Source organism: Gorilla gorilla, chromosome 4 (assembly GCF_029281585.2).
Source record: "Gorilla gorilla gorilla isolate KB3781 chromosome 4, NHGRI_mGorGor1-v2.1_pri, whole genome shotgun sequence".
Classification (NCBI taxonomy): Eukaryota; Metazoa; Chordata; class Mammalia; order Primates; family Hominidae; genus Gorilla; species Gorilla gorilla.
In genome coordinates, this window is record NC_073228.2 from 126,792,125 (window position 1) to 126,808,597 (window position 16,473).

The 16,473-nt window shown below is 39.0% G+C and overlaps 1 protein-coding gene across 2 annotated transcripts in view; it reads left to right on the forward strand.

Moving 5' to 3' along the window:
- Window positions 1-16,473, forward strand: part of SNX24 (sorting nexin 24) — a 164,634-nt gene that overhangs the window by 82,085 nt on the left and 66,076 nt on the right. For both annotated transcript variants that reach the window (XM_031010737.3, XM_055387423.2), the window contains exon 2: window positions 9,795-9,878. In XM_031010737.3, coding sequence (XP_030866597.1) covers window positions 9,795-9,878 — 84 coding nt within the window. The remainder of the gene's footprint in view (window positions 1-9,794; window positions 9,879-16,473) is intronic.

Sequence of the window (16,473 nt, forward strand, 5' to 3'; positions counted from 1 at the left end):
TGGTCATTGTTACTCTCGTGATCATTTTCCCTACCTATCAACAGCTTCCCCTCCACTGATAAAGGAATAGTTGTAGCAATGGTTAGAAGTTAATAATATGAATAGGTAGCATTGTTTGGATTCTTGCTAAATGCCAGATAGTGTTTTAATGATTTGCATGGATAATTACGTTTAATCCTTGCAACAAACCTATGTGATAGGTGCCATTATAAACTCCATGTTATAGGTGAGGAAACTGAGGCTTGTACAGGTTAAACAACTTGCTCCAAATCATAGAGTATTAGCAGAGCCCAGAAGAGAGCAATGGAAGACATAAGATTCAAATCCAGGGAGTTTGATTCAAGAACTAGAACTCCTAACCGCTGCGTTATACTGCAAATCTTATGGGTTAAATTAATGATATCAATATTGTAATTTGTGTATATTTGGGACTAAATAGGTTTTTTGTAGGCTATTAAACCTATCTTTTATACTGTTTCTGTGGGAAAATTTGTGCTGAGTTTTAAACCATCTGAAAAAGGGATTTTGGGGACACAATCCATTTATTAATTGAGGAATGCCAGTATTTCCTTGAATCCTGGATTCAACATCTTAGGGAGAACATTGACAGACTGTGTTTTATTCTAGAAGGTATAGTGTAAGACCTGAAAACCATGTCATCTGAAAGACAGGTATAGGAGTTAGAAAAGTTTAATTTGGAAGAGAAAGGCATTTAAAATGAAGCAAAATCTTCTTGTTGCTGAAATGATAAAACCATACACCCTGATATGATCTAAAGGCCCCTATTTGACTTCTGTTTCTAGGTGATCAGATCTAGTCTTCATTCACACTCTAATAATGCCCAAATTTATATCTCTAGTTAAGACCAGACTTGTCAACTCAGTCCTCTGAAGCATCTCCACATCATGTCTAATGTGCATCTCAAACTTAGCGTGGCTAGTGCTGAGCTCTTAACTTGCCACCACAGACTAGTTGATGCAAATGTCCGCAGCCAGTTGATGATGGCATCACCATCCTTCCAGTTGCTCAGACCAAAAACCTCACCATTGCATTTCATTCTCTCACTTTCTCCCTTTTATTTTTATGTACTTTCACATAACATTTTTATATATTTTTACATTTTTCCACATGCAGTCATCAACTTATCCTGTTGGTTCTACTTTCACTCACCTCTTCCCACTGCCACTCAGACCTTCCCTCTAACTGTTCTCTCTCTGGATAACTCTTGGCACACAATGGTAATGCTGAAAGTTAAATTAGAATCTGTGACTATTCACTCTTCCATCTGCCTGGACCAACCTCCTCCCATCCCAGGTAGACTCAGGACTCACTCCCTCCTGTCATTCAGGTCTGTAGTGAATGAAATAATGGATCTTCAACAATGTCCACACCATAATCCCCAGAACCTCTAAATATGTTACCTTACATGCAGAAGGGACTTGGTAAAAGAGTTTAAAGTTAAGGACCTTGAGATAAGGGAGATTTTCCTGGCTTATCCGGGTGGGCCAAGTGGAATCACATGAGTCCTTATAAGTGGAAGGGGAAAGCAGAAGAGTAGGTTAGAGAAATATGACAAGGGAGGGGTGTGAGCTACTGTTGCAGGCCTTGAAGATGGAGAAAGCGGCTCATGATTCCAGGAATGTAGGTGGCTTCTAGGAGCTGGAAACAGCCAGCAAAAAGGTGGGGGCCTCAGTCTCACAACTGCAGGGATCCTATTGCAGGAACCTGTTATCACCTAGAACTTCTGCAGTCACACACCCCTGCCAGTACCTTGATTTTAGCCCATGAGACTTGAACAGATAAACCAACCAAGCCCATTGGACTTCTGATCTGTAGTACTGTGAGATAAGTGATGAGTATATGGCTATAATTTTGGGTGAGGTCTTGATGGTAAAATAATACTTGAGCAGAGACCTTGTATGGTTTTCTATTCTTGCTCAAGTATTATTTTACCATCAAGACCTCACCCAAAATTATAGCCGTATACTCCTCCAGGCCCTCTCTGTCCTATTACCCTGGTTTATTTTTCTCTGTGACACTAATATCTGTTAATTTGTGTGATTGTCTTTGTCCCACCCTCCACCCTCATTAAAATGTAAGTAAGGTCTGTTAGGGGTTTTTGTCTGTGTTCATTGTTGTTATCTCCAGTGACTAGCTCTGAACCTGGCACTTGGTAGACCATTAATACTTGCAGAGAAGAAGAGTGGAGTTAGCTTTTTGCTCCCTCTCCAGCCTCCTTCAGAGGTGTCTCTTCACTGCCTGGCTGTACCACACTCAGCTGCTTCCAGCCTCTCACCTGCTGCTTCAGGGCTTTTGCACATGCTCTGCCCACAGTGCTTGTCCCTCCTCTTTGCCTGCTTTCCCTGTAGTCTGAAGCATCAGCTCTTTAGGAAAAGCTTCAGGTCCCTGAGAGCAAATCCTGCCCTCTCTTATTAAAAAACTGTTCCAAGGAATGTTCATTTGAGGGGAAAAAGAAGCATTTTATATTGAGTATAGTTCCAATAGCCTTTTTTTTTCTTTTTTTTTTAGAGACAACGTTGCCTTATAAATTACTAAGTCTGTACTGCTCAGTGTGAAATATTTCAAGTGTTATGCCAAATGGACGTTCTTTTCTTATTATTCTGTAAACTGCACCAAATCATATTACATTTGGTCGGCTTTGTATTTGCACCTTTACATTGTATATAGTTTTGTTTATTTATCTTGAAAAATTTAAGTCCTTTTTTTCTTGACAGAGAAAGACAAATGCTTTGACACTATCACTAAAACCTTATAAATTATAATAGGTATTAATCATATCTTTTTTTTTTTTTTTCCATGAAGGCATTCTTCTTGGAGCTCTCTGGCTCTTATTCTAATTTGAACACTTTTAAGACCGCAAAGCTACATTTTAGGTTTTTTTTCTCTACTTTGTTTCTAGGTTAGGTCCACAGTCTTGGCTTCTTTTGTGAATTCCTTTTTTTTTCTTTTTTTAATATTCAAAGAAGGTTCCTGAATGTGTACATAATAAACCATTTGTGCTTCTGCATATCTGAAAATAACATTTTCCCTTGCCCTTGGTGGAAGATTTGACTAGACATGGAATTCTGCATTAAAGCTCACACACTATCAAACTTTGAAGACATTTGGAGCCAAAATTTTGAACAGGTTTTCTATGGATTTCTTTGTTTCTCTGTGTGCCAAGCACCTTTGACCACAAATCTTTCTAGAGAGGACAGCAACAGAGCAGGCTGTGAGAAGATGCTTCCAAGTGGCCTAGAAGCCCTTGTGTGCTTCCTGCTGGGCACTTTGTCAGCCTTTTCTTGACTAGCAGCCTTTTGCTTTTGATCTATCTTTCCATTGGCAGTTCTACACCTTCAGTAAGTTTTTCAAAAAAGATGTTTGGGTTATTTGTTTTTTGAGTTTTCCCGCAAACTGAGATTGACTTTTTGTTGTCTTTATACATGAATAATAATTTAGGTGACTATTAAATAATATTCTGATAAAACTCCGCAGGCATTGCTCTACTTTTTCTGGCAATTAGCATGTCAGAGAAAAAGTTTAGGGTCATCCTGATCTTTGTTTCTGCTTTTTGCTTCTGTATATTAGAAGTGTTTTTTGGTTATGCTTGTAATTAAAAATAAATTCTAGGGTGGGTAGGTGTGGACATCCTTGTCTTGTTTTTCCCTGGGATATATAAACCCTTTTGATCTTTCCAGCTTAAGAAAGTTGGATTTCTTTTGTCTTTGATTTTTGCTCTTGCTCTAATTTTTTTGTTCTTTCATCAGGGATTCTTCTCATTGTAGATTGGATATTTATTCTCTTTCATCCATGATCTTCCTGATGTTCTTTTTGGTATCATGAATTTTCTTTCGAAAGCAGAATCATATCAATACACACACACATATATTTAATCATGTCCAACTCTTACATAGGTATTTTGTTGTGGCAATTATGGTAAGTTCTTACCTAATATCAATAGGTTCTTGGAAACTGCAACTTGAAGTGAAATGAGATACATCAGGTCCTTGAATCATGTTGTTTTGTTAAAAAGTTGATGAGGAAAAAAATTGATTTTGTTATATGTGCTTCAAGTCCCAGTTTCCAAAAACCTCTATCTGCAACATTAAGTGAGGGCTTACTATATTTAGAGAACTGTTTTTTGAAGTAGTGGTTGGTTTGTAGCAGTATGCGTTTTTCTTAAAAACTTTAAAATTTCTGAAATTTATATATTTTTGAAATATGAGAAAAACGCTTCTTCCCCCCAACCCAAAACAGTATGATTAAATTAGTAATTTCTCTCGCTTTATCAATGTGGCATCTTAAAATAGAGGAAACATGACTTCAGGCTCAAAGTAGGAACAAATCAAATTTTTGTGCTAGTTTTTAAAAATGTAAATGTACTTACAAATGGAATATCATAATAATTCTTTACAATTAAATGTTTTCTTATTTTTGTACCCTCATAAAAACTGTATGTGTTGTGAATTAATACCTTGCTAAGTACCTTAATTAATACCCTGCTGAGCACCTGACAATAGGCACACAAGAAATGGCGCTTTTAGAGATTCAACTTTTTATAGTGGAATAACAACCTTTTTTATTTTATTATCTTGAATGTTTATTCCTACTAAGGAAGGAGAATGTTGATTTCAAGCCTGGCTTTAATATTTGGTGCATCTTGTTCTAATGAACAAGTATTAAATATACATATATATGCATGTATATGTGTATATATTTATGAAAAGTCATATTCTAAGCAGATAGTTGTCCTTCATGTATATTTCAGATTCCCAGCGTAACGATACACTGACCTAAGCTACTTGGAACCTTGGGCTTAAATCTTTATTTGTGTATAGAACCCCCATCTGTATTTGGCAAGCACTTGAATTATTTATTAGATACTTTTAATCTGTTATAGAGAATTCTTGTCTTTTTTTCTTTTTCTCTTTTTTTTTTTTTTGCTTTAGAAGTGATCACTTTGTAATGTATGAGCTTCTGAAAGAGAGAGACCATTCAACTTGAAATATAAGTTAAGTCCTTCCTTAGCTTAAGTTTATTTTATTTATTAGATATATTCCTGAAAATTGGGGTATAAACCCACATTTTGAACTATTTTATCCTTGACTTCTAGTATAATTTCAGAGATGTTACCACAAAAGAAAAAAAGTTGGCTCTGACATGTAATAAAAACCACACTTGGGGATCAGATTCTTCTCTTTAAAGTAATGGCATTTGTTTTCCTTTTCAATTTGAATTCTATTGACTTAATAATGTTTCTAGAACTGTGGCAAAAATTTAGTCAAATGAACAGAATGATTTTTGTTTTGTTATGCAAACCTGAATGGAATCCTTAATACATTTATTTAATTACATGCAGCTTCCCTTACTTTGTACAGAGGGGATTTCTGGAAAACTCTGAGGAAAGATGTCTCTAGGAATAGAAAACTAAACAGGCAAGTCAGAGCCAGGCGCAGTGGCATGGGCCTCTAATCCCACCTACTCTGGAGGCTGAGATGGGAAGATCACTTGAGCCCAGGAGTTTGAGTCCAGCTTCAGCAACATAGCTAAATAAATAAATAAAATAAAAATAAACAGGTAGGTCAGGCTTATATGTAATTTTATGTGAGATAGTTGGAATGGAAACTTATGCCCCCATACATACTTGTCAAAATATGCCCAATTAATTCTCATTTTAGCCGGGTGCAGTGGCTCACGCCTGTAATCCCAGCACTTGGGGAGGCCTATGCAGGCGGATCACAAGGTCAGGAGATAGAGACCACCGGTGAATCCCCATCTCTACTAAAAATACAAAAAAATTAGCTGGGCATGGTGGCGGGCGCCTGTAGTCCCAGCCTCTTGGGAAGCTGAGGCAGGAGAATGGTGTGAACCCGGGGGACGGAGCTTGCAGTGAGCCAAGATTGCGCCACTGCGCTCCAGCCGGGGCGACAGAGCAAGACTCTGTCTCAAAAAAAAAAAAAAAAAATTCTCATTTTATGCACCAGATTGGCCAAAGTAGGACTATGTTGACAAAGATGAGCCAGACATTCCTATTCATAACAGTGTAACTTAGTACATTAGAGGGGTGAAATCTGGCAACATTTTTGGTAATTTATCTTTTGTTAATTTTACCTTGTTGGGTTCTAGATATTTTTATAGTCCTAAAAATATTCTTGAGCTTTGTTCTGGCATGTGGTTAAGTTACCCGGAAACAATTTGATCTCTTCAGACCTGGCTTTGAAGTGTTGTTAAACTGGACTAAAACAGCTTTTAATCTAGTTCATTTTCCCTGCTTCTGAGTCAAGAACCTTCAGAGTACTGTAACTAATGCCTCGTGAATTATGAAGTTTTCTGCCCCAGCTTTTGGACACAGGCACCATTGCCAGTTGCATGTGAGCTCTGAGCCCTCCTCACTCCTTGGGTAGTTTACCCAATCTCACGTGGCGATTGGTTTTCACCTGAATACTTGAGGGAGGCCTCCTCAGCTGCAGGCGTTCTCCCAGGGTGCAGCTCCCTGTTCTCCATACTCCCAGCTCCCTTTCCTTAAACTCAGGGGATCACAGGGCTCTGCCTGGGTGGGGTCCCCTTCCCTGGGCCTGCATAGCTTCTCTCTGGGCAGCAAGCTGAGGTAATAGTAGGTCTGGCCTTGTTTCCTGTCTCTCACTTTCCTTCATTTCCCGATGTCCAATGTCTTGAGAGCCATTTTTTCCACATATTTTGTGCACTTATTTAATTTGCCCAGTTTCAAGTGGGAGGCTACATCTCCTTCCTGTTACTCTATCTTGGCCAGAAGAGACCTTGGTTTTCACCTTAAAGTGTGTGGGGTTTTTTTGTTGTTTGTTTGTTTTTCAATAGGAGTGAAAACAGTCCTTGTCCACCCACAGCCAGTCTGAAATTCCAGAGGCAACACATTCAACTTTTTTTCTTTTTTTTTTTTTTCACGATCTCTGCTCACCACACCCTCCGCCTCCTGGGTTCAAGCGATTCTCCTGCCTCAGCCTCCCAAGTAGCTGGGATTACAGGCGCGCACCACCACACCCAGCTAATTTTTGTGTGTTTAGTAGAGACAGGGTTTCATCATATTGGCCAGGCTTGTCTTGAACTCCTGATCTCAGGTGATCCGCCCGTCTCAGCCCCCATAAAGGCTGACCTCTTGTCTGTCTTGTTCAGTGCTGAATCCCAGAGCCTAGAACAACCCCTGGGCTTCCCGGCTCGCAGGCCCTCAGTAAATATCTGTTGAATAAATAAACAGATGAATGGTGCATTCTGTGCTGAGTGTTTTCCCAGTGCCGTCCTGGAGGCCGCCACCTCACGAGGTGCCTAATCACTACTAGGAGTTTACCAGCAGAGCCAAGCAAGAAAAGATATTTCCAGGCAGCAGGGACAACATATGTAGGAAAATTGGAAAGACTTTACAAAAATGACCTGGCATGGTATTCAGGAAAATAGGATTTATTAAATTTTTCTTTTTTTGGAAACAGAGTCTCGCTCTGTTGCCCAGGCTAGAGTTCAGTGGCACGATCTTGGCTCACTGCAACCTCTGCCTCCTAGGTTCAAGCGATTCTCGTGCCTCAGCCTCCCAAGCAGCTGGATCTACAGGCACACACCACTATGCCCAGCTAATTTTTGTATTTTTAGTAGAAATGGGGTTTCACCATTTTGGCCACACTGGTCTCAAACTCCTGACCTCCCAAAGTGCTGGGATTACAGGCGTGAGCCATCGCGCCTGGCCGGATTTATTAAATTGACTCCATTTATTTCTTCACTTTGTCATGAAAATCCTGATGAACAACTTCCTTTCCAAGATGTTTTCCCAGAATTTAGAAGAAAGTCTTGATAGTATTAGGCATATTGTGTGTTTTTTCAACTGTAACATTATAAAATATAAGAATTAAAGTTTATCACAAACTTCCCTGTGGTGGAACATCCACCCTCCCCCACCCTTCATTGTGAATTTAGTGCTTGTGAAGAGTAACTGTGGAACTTGGTAATGGAACCATCTGGTCAGTAGAAGAGATGACATTCCATGAAGCAGCCATTGTGTAATTTGTCTTACCCTGGCCTTCAAGGGGGGCACTTTGAGGGGTGAGCAAGTAGGTAGAGCCTTGCCAAGTTTTCAACCTTCTCCCTGTTTTGTAGATTCTGTAGGTAATGTGCCAGTTAAGGTGGTGGTTTTGTGATAATCAAACAATAAGACCCAGAACATAACCTCATTTATTTCATAAAGCTCAGCAGATGGAAACTACTTTCATTGCTACATATTGTCCTGATTTCAATCTGGGACTGATAATAAAAAAGGGGCTCTGTAGCCTATTAACCAAACCCCCAAGTTAAAGCTGTGCTTCTCTTGTTTGTTTTCTCGAGGTGTTTTCCTGATTCTATTTCCGGCAAGGCCTTTGAAGAAGAATAATTTTCTCTGGTGAATTAATAAACAGATTTTATTTTTCCTAAAAAAAATCTAAGAATATCTGAGAGTTTGAAGCATATGCATATGGTTTTAGAAGAAAATATTTCTACTAGTTCACCAAAGGAAAGTATTTATTCAGGGGTATTTCTTGAAAAACAAAATATAAAATATTGATTAAATTGTTAAAAATTTACCACTTAATAAAAAGAGGTTTCTTAAACTCAGTCATGCAGCAGAAGATTTTGTTTCTGATTCAAAGAAGCACAAAAATGCAAACAGATTTTATGTTTGATGACATAATTTCTGGATTTCTAAAATAGTCATACTTACATATAAGACAGAAATATAGAGCCATAGCAATCTATTTTCGTAATGAAGATGTGCGACCTTGTATCTCATACGCCAAATTTAAGTAGTTTTTATTTTTAGACTAAAAGTAAGCATGCTTTTAATGCTTTTTAGTGTCATGTGATCTCTACAGTTTTGTATTTTTTTCAGAAGGGCGATTGAAATAGAAAATTAGGCTTATTAAGTAATTAAACAATATTCCTTCATCTTAGTGTTTATAAACTCTCACTTAGCAAAACACAAGTCAAATATAAACTTTTGGAATGACAGAGCTCCTCTTTAGATCCTGCTAACCATCCCTCACCATCCGACCTTAACATTGTATTTTCATGAGCATTTCACAATATTTCTCATCCCTTATTTCCAGTCTTGACCCACTGACCCAAGAATCAAGAAAATGTCATGTTAGTGCCTACTAATTAGTGCACCCAGAGAGCCTTTTCATCTGGCCTTTCAACCTTGTGGAGCTAGGAGCACAAGCTGTCACTTGTATCATGCAGGGAAAATGAGCCTTTACTACATTTTGCCTGTTTTGCAAACAGCAGAATAAGCCCAGCTGAGACTAGAGATGAATATGCAGGTTAGAAAGAAATTAACCTAAAATGCACTGCTGTTTGCATGATTGTCTTATAGATGACACAGTACTGCCTGCGTTGAAATGCCCATAATGGAATACCACATGCCTGAGCTTTTTACCAGAGTATTCCTCTTGCAATACTCTGGTAAAGAGTATTGTTTCAATGCTATCATATTCACTTGGTGAAATAATTTTAAGCAAGAAATATTCTTTTATTAAAAAATTAGGTAGTTTTTTAAAATGTATTTAAGTTTCCCTTGTTTTTAGACAGGTTTTTGGAGAATGTCACACTTTGTTAGTGAGCGTTTGGTTCGAGTGCTCATTAATCAGTGCTGTTGGGCCGGGGTCTCCTGAGCCTTCTGGGTTTTGGGGGATCAGCTACTGTAATTAAAGGGATGAAATATATCATGGTCACAAACTTACCACATCAGACAATTGAGGGTTTTGAACTAATATAATTAATCTTTTAAATTTTTTCCTCAGGTGTTTAAGATAGAAGTGCTAATGAATGGAAGAAAACATTTTGTTGAAAAGAGATACAGCGAATTTCATGCTTTGCACAAAAAGGTAACTTGTTTTTTGTTTTTTTCTCTTTTCTCTATGTGGCACATGGTATAATGTTAACTAACACTCCTTTCTGTGGTTCTAAGACCATTGATATTTCTTGTGTATGTATATACATTTTCTTTTATCATGAAGTAAATTTCTTTTTGGGATAAATTATTCAGTTCCTTAAAGGTATGCTTTCTGAATTGGTAGATTTTCTGTTAAAATCATTTGCATGTAAAAATCTCAGGCTGCAAGCTGTTTGCAGTATGTTGCATTCGATGTTACAGGTTCAGAAAGAATAAAACCCAGACTCTGTTTTATCCATGAAATGCACTTAATGTTCCTTACAGACAGGGGAGAAAAAGCAAATGATTATCTTACAGGAAGTAACTTATTAAAGTCAACTTATACTTACATGTACCTGGAAAAGATCATATACATGTACTTGTGTATTCAAAGTAACATGTACATGTACTTGTATATTCAAAGACTGGGGAACACAAGTTAAAAGAGGCTCTTAGCCTTTTTTTGAATTGTAAAGGGCCACTTTACAAAACTGATGTTTCAGCACTAGGATACACTTCTTTAAAAGTCTTAGATAAACGAAACAGAAAGGCAAAAGGAAGAGCTTTGGGGAGAAATGGTTATTAAAGCATAGAAGAGTAAATGCTTCTTTATTTTCTACCTAAATTTAATTTTTTCTAGATTATAAGTTATTATTGGCATGCTGAGATTATTTTAATATCTACAAATACCTCATGAAATTGCCCAGAAAAATCCCGTTAACAGGATAAACTTATAAACGTTAACAGGATATTAGTGAGAGATTAGTGAGACTGTTTCCTTCTCTTTTCTTTTAAAGGGGAGCTCTAAGTTATCGGTACACTTTTCTGTTAGGACGGCAGGGGATAATCCACATCTAGTTCTCTGGTTAGCACTTTGTTCAATCCAGGTTGACTTGGAAAATAAACAGTACAGGTGAACACAGATTTAGACCAGATGTTGCCAGTGACTTTACAAAAGCACCAACCCCAGGGTGCTCCAAAGAGAAACAAACCTGGAGTCTGGGGCTCACTTCCTTCCCAGGGAAGTGTGTTTTTGTTTGTGTGTTTTGGGAGGAAACAGATCCTAGTGAGGTTTCTTCTGGGTTCCTGATGAAATAAGTCCCTACTGTGGGATTAAAACCAGCACACCCTGCCTTGCCCAGCCTCTGTTGACCAGTCTAGAGGAGGCAGCCTGTCGCATGCAGGCCCCTTGCTAACCTCCCAAGTCAGCACCTAGGACTCCTGACCCTAGCACAGCCCAGCTGTACTCTCCAGATACTCAGGGACAAGCTCCACACCAGGCACAGCTGGGTGACTGCCAATTAAGCCTGCCCAGAGCACGAGGCTGCCCGTGCTTCTGGAGGCGAGGCTTGTTCACCCTGTTCTCTGCTCTAATAGAGTTTATTTTCTTCTGCAGAGGAGGACCCTCTCCCCAGTGAGTATGGACAGTTCTTAGCTATTCATGGTCAAAAAAAATCCTAGATTTTCCAGGATTCTCTCTTCTCTCAGTTTCTGCAGTTCTATTAATAATTTTACCTATTCTTATAATTATATAATGAGGTCTACTAGCATTAATAGAATAGAAATTCACAAATCTCTCAATTTTGGATATTGCTGGCAGCCTTGTTAAAATATTTGAGACAACTTTACAGGGACATAGAGATAAAAACAGCTTTGTGGAGCAGAGTTTTAGTTGGGATACACTGTCTAATTTTGCGTATTATCAAGGGGATAGCAGCTGCTAGAAGTCTCCTTTACTTGCCCCCTTGTGATTGTATTCAATTTGGCAGAAAGGTAACTCTAAAAGGCAATGAAATACAAATAACGATGGGGTATAAAAATAAACATAAATCTGTAATTTTGACTGTAAGATTGTGTGCTAAGAAGGGTTGAAATGGGTCAAAAATTTAATCAGAGTACTCAGGCTTGACTGACTGCTGCTGCCGCATCATGCAACCTTACCCTTTTATTGCAGTTTTGGTACCCTCAATTTCCATATTTGAATCTTGTGACATGCTTTGAATGTTAGAGTTTAACATAAAATATTTTCCCTTTAAATGTAGTTAAATCTGTTGTTACTTAATTCTCTTGAAATATTTAACTATATTACCCCTCCAAAAATTAGATTTGTTTATTAGCAAGCATGTATGTTGCCTTGTTTTAATAGGTGTTTCTTAGGTTTGTTTAGGAGTTGTAGCCCCTCTTTCAATAGAATTATCTATTTATGTGCTTTCTCATTTATCTGCTAGTGTCTCGGTTGTTTTTGCTTATTAGTTTGGGTGGCCTATTAATACAATATTAGCCATTTGCTGGAAGCATTTTTTAACAAGGGCCTTTTAATTTTGGTTATGACATTTATTCTAAATGTATGCAAGTTTTAAATTTTTATGTTTACTGATGTGTCTGTTTTTACCCTTTCAGATTTTATCTTAAAATTAGTCATTTCTTCTTGAGCTATGATGAGTATTTGATTCCATTTTCTTTTAGTTTTTCTAGATTGTATTTTTCAAAATGTGAACTTTGATTATCTAAGGGCAAATTGCTGGGCAACACCCTAGATGTACTGAATTAGAATCTTTGTGATGGAGCCCAATAATCTGCAGTACCCCAGATGATTAATGCCTGTTGAAGTTTGAGAATTTCTATAGTATGATTATCACTTAGACACAACCCTTCCTAACCTACCTCCATCACACACACTGAAGTTACAAAGCTTAGAACCACACATCTCAAGGTTTTAAACCTTCAAGTGTGTTCCTACTTTTCTGTTACCTTGCATTATCTTCCAAATTCTTATAATACACACTACTTAATTTTTCATTTTTATTTTCTTTTTTTTTTTTTGAGACAGAGTCTCGCTCTTTTGCCCAGGCTGGAATGAAGTGGCTCAGTCAGTCTCAGCTCACCACAACCTCCACCTCCCAGGTTCAAGCAATTCTCCTGCCTCAGCCTCCCGAGTAGCTGGGATTACAGGCACCTACCACCATGCCTGGCTAATTTTTGTATTTTTAGTAGAGACAGTGTTTCGCCATGTTGGCCAGGCTGGTTTCGAACTCCTGACCTCAGGTGATCCACCCACCTCTGCCTCCCAAAGTGCTGGAGTTACAGGCATGAGCCACCGCGCCCAGACTAATTTTTCATTTTCTATTCCTACCATCCCAGTCCAGAGTATTACTACTATATATCAGTATTACTTTAACCATTTCAGATCCTTATCCATTCTCTGCTGCAGACCAGTTTTCCTAAAACATCATTTTTATCTTCATTCTCTTATTCAAATACACTGAAACGGGTCTCTGTTGTCCACCACATCACAGACATTGACCCTCAAGGCCAATAATCTTAAACCTTGTATGAGTTTCCTATTGCTGCTGTAACAAATCACCAAAAATACAGTGGCTTAAAATTTATGTATTATTATTATTTGAGACAGAGTCTCACTTTGTCACCCAGCCTGGAGTGCAGTGGCGCAATCTAAGCTCACTGCAACCTCCATCTCCCAGGTTCAAACGATTCTTCTTCCCCAGCCTCCCAAGTAGCTAAGATTACAGGCATGTACCACCACGCTCGGCTATTTTTTTGTATTTTTAGTAGAGACAGGGTTTCACCATGTTGGCCAGGCTGGTCTCGAACTCCTGACCTCAGGTGATCCGCCTGCCTTGGCCTCCCAAAGTGTTGGGATTACAGGCGTGAGCCACTACATCCAGCCTTAAAATTTATTACCTGACTGTAGCTGAGTCTTTTCTGGGTTCTAGAACAGAATCTGTTTCCTTGCCTTTTCCAACATTCCTCGTCTCGTGGCCTCTTTCATCTTCAAAGCTAGCAGTCACTCCACTTCAGCTTGTGTCCATCATAACGTCTCCTTTCATCACCTCTCCTCTGACTCGACACCTTGTGTAAACAGCCTTTCTGATTCATGCAGATAAGTACCAGATTCTATGACACCATAAACTCAATCCCCTTTTCCTTGTCCTTCCCTCTCATGATAACATTGAGCCCACACAGATAATCCAGGATAATCCCCCCTTTTCAGAATCCTTAATTTAATCACATCTGCAAAGCCCCCTTTCCCATGTAAGCGAATACATTCACAGATTCTGGGGATTAGGACTTGGGCATCTTTGAGGGAACCATTATTCTGTCTACTACTAACCCCTTTACTGGCCGACTTTATTTTTCACTGCTCCTAAGAGCCCTTCAGTGACAGCTGAGCCAATATCTCCCATTACCTCATTATATGAGGTAAAAATGGCTACCCACCTGTCTTTGCCATGCCGAATGTCTTTTCCTGTGTGTTCTGATCTATTCAAACCAAAACATTTCAAGTTCTCCTTTTTCCATGTTAGCTCCCTTTCTTCCCTAATCTCTTTGTTCTTAGAACTCCTGTCCATTTAGAATAGAGATTTCTGCTTAAATTTTGGAAACATATGAGATAAAACTATTATCCCTAAATTTTATCTAATTAGAAGGTACTTTTTTAAAAGTAGGGACCATGTCCTTTCTTTCATATCTTTCACACTGTTAGAGTGTCTAGTAGAGTCTTGGGCACATATTAGGTATTAAATAAGTATTTGGCAAATGGTATATTTGGAGAACATGTATATTTATGAATTACTAGAGGATCAGTTTCTACTGTGGGAGCTTGCATTCTCTGTTAACCCCAGGTTCTGCTTGCCCTGATACCTTTGTAGCTCCTCTGCTAGTACTAGGTGGGAAGAACACCATGACCGCACCAAAAAGAAAACAAAACCCCATGCTAGCCTTGTTATGGCCCAGGCACAGGCTCCTGTGACAGGGTGAGCCTTCAGGCTTATGAGTGCTTTCCCGTGTGCCTTGGCTACACCTGTTCACACCCTACTATGGCCAAATACTTTACTATTTTAAATGGTGGTTCCTGAAAAGAACTTTACCTCCCTAGGCCAAAAATTGCATGTATGGGCAGAAAAATCTTTTCAGTGTGGCAAACTGCTAAGCACATTTTATTTTCATGCCTTCCCAGCTGCTTTCTGTCAGTCACAGCCCATCCTTTTATTCACAAAGGTTTCAGTGAAATATGGTGCTGGTTCATTTTTAAATTAACTATCTTCATTTTTTATTATTGACTACCTTTGGCTTGAATAAAAGACTTCATTCTCCTGTGTTTAATTCCATGAAGTAGACAATAAAGAACCAAAACCTTCCATGTGGGGTCAAACCAGTAGCACAGCACCCTGTACATTCTCTCCAAAGGGAACCCTGAGGAAGTAGCGGTGGCAATACAGGGGGAAAGATGGGATTTTATCCCCAAATGTTTCCCGCTTCTTTAACTTTTCTTTTCTTTTTCATTCTTTTTATTCATGTACTTGGGAAAAGTATTTCTGCTTCTTTGTGGAAAATGGTTACTATAACCAATGTATGCAGTGGTAGGTCTGTGTGGAGTAAGTTCTGTGTAAATTCTTCTAGCAGTATAAAAAAGGAAAAGGGAGTGGTCACACCAGGAAAAGGAGATTGTGTTTGTAGTATCGTGGAATCTGGTACTTATCTGCGTGGATCAGACAGGCAGTTTGCCTGGACACAGCAGGGCCAGGACCGTTAATCATCGGATGAAGTGACAGAGGAGTATTTATCTTGTAAGCAGCTGAGCCCTACTGGAAACATATTGTCTCGGGTTTGTCTCTCATCTAAAGCAATTCATTACTCACCTACAAATGCTGTCATGGATCCCAGCAGCTCAGCTATGATCATCCGCTTCCTCAGTACTCCTGACATAAATAAAAAAGGAAAAATATTTTCAGTTGCTAGATCTTCAAAATTTTTTTTAAAAGGAGAGACATATAATAGAGTTGATTTTCTATTCTGAAATGTATGTTGTGATTCAATAGTTTAAAAGGAAGTTTCTTTATGTTTAAAGTGAAACTTAAGCTTATTACCACAGAATAATTTAGCATTTTGGCCTTGTTCTTATGGAGAACTGCCTCAGACAGTATAGAGATTAAATATGTATTTATTCCCCTGCAGGCAATTATAAATTCCCCTCCTTCTCTCTCCCTTGCATTATCAGTTTCCCCCTCAATACTGAATCAGTCTCATCACTATATGAACCTATCGCAGTAGTTTCTGTTTCACAAAATAAAGCCTGCCTTCGGCCCCATGCTTCCCTCCTGTGCTCATCCCGTTGTACTCCTTCCTTCTCTTTTAGTAGAACTCCTTAGAAGAGGAGCTGCTACTTCCCCACTGCCCTTCTCTCTGTACCCCACGTTATTGACTTCCCATCATCTGGCACAGCCTGATCATGCCTGTCCTCTTGAAACACTTTCCTGATGGAAGCTACTCCCCCTCTTCCCCCAGTGATTGCCCTGCTTCTCCTCCCTGCTGTTCCATCTCACCTGAGGCTCGGGGCCCTCTTCCAAGCTCATTCAGGCAGAATTCAGTGGCTTGCAGTTGCAGAACTGAGGTCCCTTTTTTTTCTTGCTGGCTGAACACCAGAGGCAGCCCTCAGCTCCTAAAGACCACGCTCAGGTCCTAGCCATGTGGCTCTCTCATCACATGACACCTTACTTGAAAGCCAGCAGTCTGCTAGGACCATCATA